At 39.3% G+C, this 5358-nt stretch overlaps 1 protein-coding gene across 5 annotated transcripts in view; it reads right to left on the bottom strand.

The window, feature by feature from the left end:
- Window positions 1-5358, bottom strand: part of MAPKAP1 (mitogen-activated protein kinase associated protein 1) — a 162728-nt gene that overhangs the window by 110657 nt on the left and 46713 nt on the right. For all 5 annotated transcript variants that reach the window (XM_006768560.2, XM_015567077.1, XM_015567076.1 and 2 more), the window contains exon 3: window positions 2862-3034. In XM_006768560.2, the coding sequence (XP_006768623.1) occupies window positions 2862-2956 (95 nt within the window). In that variant the 5' untranslated portion in view covers window positions 2957-3034. The remainder of the gene's footprint in view (window positions 1-2861; window positions 3035-5358) is intronic.

Here is a 5358-nt window from a genome sequence, read left to right as displayed (position 1 = left end):
CGGCCTGCGGACTGAAGGGTCCTGGGTTCGATTCCAGTCAAGGGCATGTACCTGAGTTGCGGGCACATCCCCAGTAGGGGGCGTGCAAGAGGCAGCTGAACCGATGTTTCTCTCTCATTGATGTTTCTAATTCTGTATCCCTCTCCTTCTCCCTTCCTCTCTGTAAAAAATCAATAAAATATATATTTTTTTAAAAAAATGAGTGGTTGCCAGAGTTGAGGGGGGCTGGATAAAGAGATGGAGCACGGAGCATTATTAGGTCAGTGAAACCATTCTACATGATACAATCTTACGAGTGCACTCTAATGTAAATGACTGACTTTAGTTAATAATAATGTATCAATACTGGTTCATTGATTGTAACAAATGTATCACACTAATATAAAATGTTAATAAAAAAGGAAAGATGAGAGGCAGGAAGCAGATATGTGGGAACTCTATACTTTCTGTGCAATTTTTCTGTAAACCTAAAACTACTCTAAAAAATAAAGTCTATTAAAAATGTTTTAAAATCTTACAGGTAACCAGCCTTCAAAATTACATAAAAAACAGAGCCAGTTGATTCACATGAAGCCAACATATCACTGGCTACAATAAATGTTAGTAAGATAAGCTTCCCTATGAAAAGACATTGACTTAAATTGGGTCAAAAGAGAAAACCCTCACAAAATTATTCATCATATCTAAAACTAAAAAGCTGAATAAAGATATATTAGACTAGACTAGTGCAAAGAAGAACAAGGGGGGAAAGCTAATTGTGCTGCAATAAAGAAAAAAAGGGGGGGAGCAGGCCACAATATAAAAATAAAACAGGGCTGTTTTATATTGAAAAAAAGAAAAACTCACAGTAAAGATATGAAATGCATGAATCTTTTTGTGCACTGACATATACAAAATGGAAACTGCTGAAATCTCAGGAGAAATTGACAGAAGCATACAACAAAATGGAAACCTTAATCCATTTCTCTTAATCATCCATAGATGAAATAGTTAAAAGATGCAAGAAGATGATAGTAATTAAAGATGTTGATTTAATAAATATATATTGAATTCTGTAACCTATACAGAATAATTGTTTCCAGAATCCATAAATTTTTATAAAAATTTATTGTATAGTAAGCTGCAAAATATAAATAAACCTCAAAGCAGGAATTTTATATGCCATATTTTCTGATCAAAATTCAATAAACATGAATCTATATAACAAAGTCTAAATTTAAAAATTCTTCCAAACAGATAGTTTCCCCTAAAAATCACTGCATCAAAATAAGTAGGATAATAAATACCAAACTCCAATTTTGCTCAAGAGCTAACAAAGGAAGCCAAGAATTCCAGCTAAATTCTCCATTCCTTCCCTGCGGTCAAAGCCTACTACCATAAACAGTTTACAAGAGAACACTGTTCTTAAATAAATGGTTTTCTTGACGACCAAACTGAAATGAGAGGAAGGGGTTCTTTCCCATGCATCTAGCAATTTGGCCCCCTGTGAATGAAGGCCACTGGAAAGATCAAATAAGGACCTATTCCCACACCTAAGTTCAAATAAGCTAGAGAGAAAACACTTGCCTCACTGATAAGAAGAGATCCCAGGGATTTACTTTACAGGTTGTCTTATACAAAACACAATGGAGAAATCCATGTAAGAATTGTAAAAAATTTGTGCTGTAAGAATTGTAAAACATTTCAAAAGACCATAGTCTCTTTAACTTCAGTACAATATAATTCTGTAATTCAAATTATAGAGCAACTATTTAAAAAATGTCAACATGCTTGATATACTTCAGAAATATAAATTTTAATAAGATATACTCAATTGCAGAGGCTTACAAACTATTACAAGAGATAGTCTCTATTTTGGTGGTTCAGAATTGCTAATTATATTCGTTGATCTTCCTTTTCCTCATTAATATCTGGTTTGCTTCATTTACTGCTTTCTAATAGGAATATATTGAAATTTCCCAGTTTGACTGTGGATCAGTTAATGCCTCTTTAAAACTCCCTTAAAATAGGTTAGACTATGTTGCTAGATACATACACAGTCAGAATTATTATATCTTGATGGGCTGCTCCTCTTCATTATGTAATCTACCAAAATATCCCTATTGACATGTTTTTGCCTTAAATTCTACTGTTTGATGCACTGCCATTGGCCCATTCTCTCTAGATAAGAAATTTAAGTAGGGGAGAACCAACGCAGCAAAGCATTTTCAAGTTCAAGCTATGATGTACAAGCACAGAGATTCTACATTCAAGATCTACATTTTAAAAATAATTATTTAATGAAGAATAGAGTCTAGGGACTGAGAGAAAAACTGAGCCAAGGACTGGCAACAAAGAGAACTAATTCAGACCAAAGGAAATAATGCAAAAACCTTGGCACTGAACAGACCAGGAATGAAATCCTGACTCTGCCATCTCCCACTGGTTTAACCTGAAGCAAGTAACAACTCTCCTTTGCAGAATGAGGGTCATAATGCTCACCTCACAGGGAGCTAGAGAATTCAGTGAGAAATCAGGTACGAAACGCCCAGCATGATCCCAACTCATGGTAGGTACTTAATAAACATTAGTTCCCTCCCACTAACTCCCATGCCACATTTATCAGCAAGCCTCATAAAAGGGTTTGAAATTGCAACATGCGTTTTCCTCAAGTCTGGATTCACAAACTTATCAGTGTATTTTCAAGTAGATTCTGAGATGAGCCTGAGATACATAGGTCCAAGATCTGGTGAGCAACCTGACCTACATTAGTGTGGACGTCTGCTTCCCAGGCCAAGGCCTAGAAACACTGGGCCCCAATGCAGGATGGGTGGCCAAGAGACAGCCAGAAACTAGAGGGGCCAAAAAAGAGGAAGGATTACTTGAGCTTCGGCTCCCGTCCTTCGCTTGTGTACTGCCAACAGATGAGCCCGATCAGGTCCTGCACCCTGGCGCTGGCCATTGTCACCACAGTCATTGGCAGCAGTCTGTCCTGGCTTGAGTGTAAGGGGAGGTAGACATCAATCTTCTTGGTGGCTGTTGTGCCTACATGACCCTGTGGACAGAACACATGCACGAGGGTAAGGCATACACTCACAGTCATGCAGACCCTGCTGGGCCACAACTACTGCTCTCCAGGGCTTGTGTGCAGCACAGCCATCTCTGATCCTTTTTGCATAGACCTGCTTCTGAGCCTGGAAAGGTCCCCCAAGTGGAAATACTGTCTAGTTTTAAGGTTTTTTTCTTTAATATTCATTTTCTAACGGTCTAATTGATCCAATTTTGCCAGCAGTAAGATAAATGAGTGCTACAATTAAAACCAACAAATCAGAATGGTGAGCAGATCTGACGTTTAGTGGCAGGAGACTTGCTTTGCTACTTATTCAGTGTGACCTTGGAAAAGTCACCCTTAGACCTTGGCATCAGCTGCCCTCCCTGAAAATCGCGGTCTCACTCCTTGAGACCTTGGGAAAAGCTACATGGGAAGCTGCCACACTTTCTGAAGAAGCTTTTAGGCCTGTAACACTGGATCGAAGGGCTTGCCTTCTCAGAGACTATGGGAGGCTAATTCCATTAGTTTTGAAAACGTTGATAACCACCCTGCCGGTGTGGCTCAGTGGTTGAGCGTTGACCCCTGAACCAAGAGGTCACTGGTTCTACTCCCGGTCAGGGCACATGCCCAGGTTTCAGGCTCAATCCCCAGTAGGGGGGACATGCAAGAGGCAGCCAATCGATGTTTCTATCTCTCTCTCCTTCTCCCTCCCTCTCTAAAAATCAATTAAAAAAAACATTATAAAAATAGAAAGAAGCCCTGACCAGTTATTCTCACATATATCCTGTTCATTTTCTTCATAGCACTTAATAATTTTACATTATGTATTTGTTCATGTACATCCTTAGTGTATGCCTTCTCCACTAGCCTCTGAGTTCCATGAGGGCATCTATAATAACGTCTGCTTTGTTTACTGCTCTATACACAATGGCTAGCACTGTGCCTGGTGCATAAAAGACTCTCCCCAAAAATCTGTTGAACTACAAAATGAATGCATAAATAACCTAAATGACTGCCAAGATACAAGATAGAAACTCAATAAATGCTAGTTTCCTCCATCCACCCCTCTTGCCTTTCCTCTAAGGGTCTATTTCCTGGAGGAGCATGGGAAATGGAGGTACCTGACCAACCAAGTGTTTCCAGCTTTAACACTATAATTTTATCATTCTAAGGCAGAAAAAAAATAAAAGATCAGAACTAAGGTAAGGAAATACATAAAATCAGTTTAAAAACATTTGAAGAGAAATTCCAAATCTCTCATAACCAGCATCTAATATTAGATCCACTGATTTTTTTTTTACTGAATCTTATCTCTGTTATAAAGCAAATAATAAAAAAGCAATTCTCTTACATAATGCATGCTCTCTCTCGCTCTCTTATGTGTACATACACATGCACACACTCACACCCATGCATGTTTTTCAGCCTGAAATAATTACATCTAAACAGCAATTGTTTGGCCTTGTCAGGCAGTTAAAGGGTTAAAATTAAAACAAGGGCAAGCTTTCTGGAGTGGATTTGTCACCCCTTTATCACTCTTCTCAACCTCCTTTTCACACCCCGCCCAGTTCATTGTCCTTGCTATTCCTTCTTATTTCCTTCATTCCTCCTCCTTCCTCGGAAGAACTAGAGCTGATGGGGCTATAGGAATAACAATATCTCAAAATAGGAAGATTGAATGAGATGACCAATGTGAATGTGCTTCACAAACTGTAAAGTGCTTTAGAAATGCAAAGCGGTATGCTAGAAAGGGCCTACGTTTTAAAATCAGACCCATTTCTATTACTCAAGCCTATTACAAGGTTATATGAGACCAAAGATGGATGCTATAGGAGCCCTAATAATGTTATTCTTATAACAAGAACTGATATTTATAGCTGTTAAATAAATTCTGCAAAATGTTTGCCTAAATTACCTCATTTAACTCTCACAATCACTATAAGAGGTAGGTTCTATCATTACCCTCATATTATAGACTAGAGGCCTGGTGCATAAAAATTTGTGCACTCGGGGCGGGGCGGGGGGGGTCGGCCTGACCTGTGCCCTCTCACAGTCTGAGACCCGTCAGGGGATGACCATCTGCTGGCTTAGGCCCGCTCCCTGGGGGAGACTCGGGCCCAAGCTGGCAGTCAGACATCCCTCTGGCAGCCTGGCAGCCCTCAGGGATGCATATTACCCTTTTATTATATAGGATGAGAAAACTAAGGTGTATAAGGCTACAGGCATCTACTCAAGATCCCAAAACCAAGGTGGAGGAGGCAGAATTCAAACCCGGGTCTGTTTGACTCCAAAGCCCCTACTTCCAACCTCTGTGTTTTTTCCCTCCA

Source organism: Myotis davidii, unplaced genomic scaffold (genome assembly GCF_000327345.1).
Source record: "Myotis davidii unplaced genomic scaffold, ASM32734v1 scaffold142, whole genome shotgun sequence".
Classification (NCBI taxonomy): domain Eukaryota; kingdom Metazoa; phylum Chordata; class Mammalia; order Chiroptera; family Vespertilionidae; genus Myotis; species Myotis davidii.
This window is presented reverse-complemented; position numbering and strand designations above follow the sequence as displayed.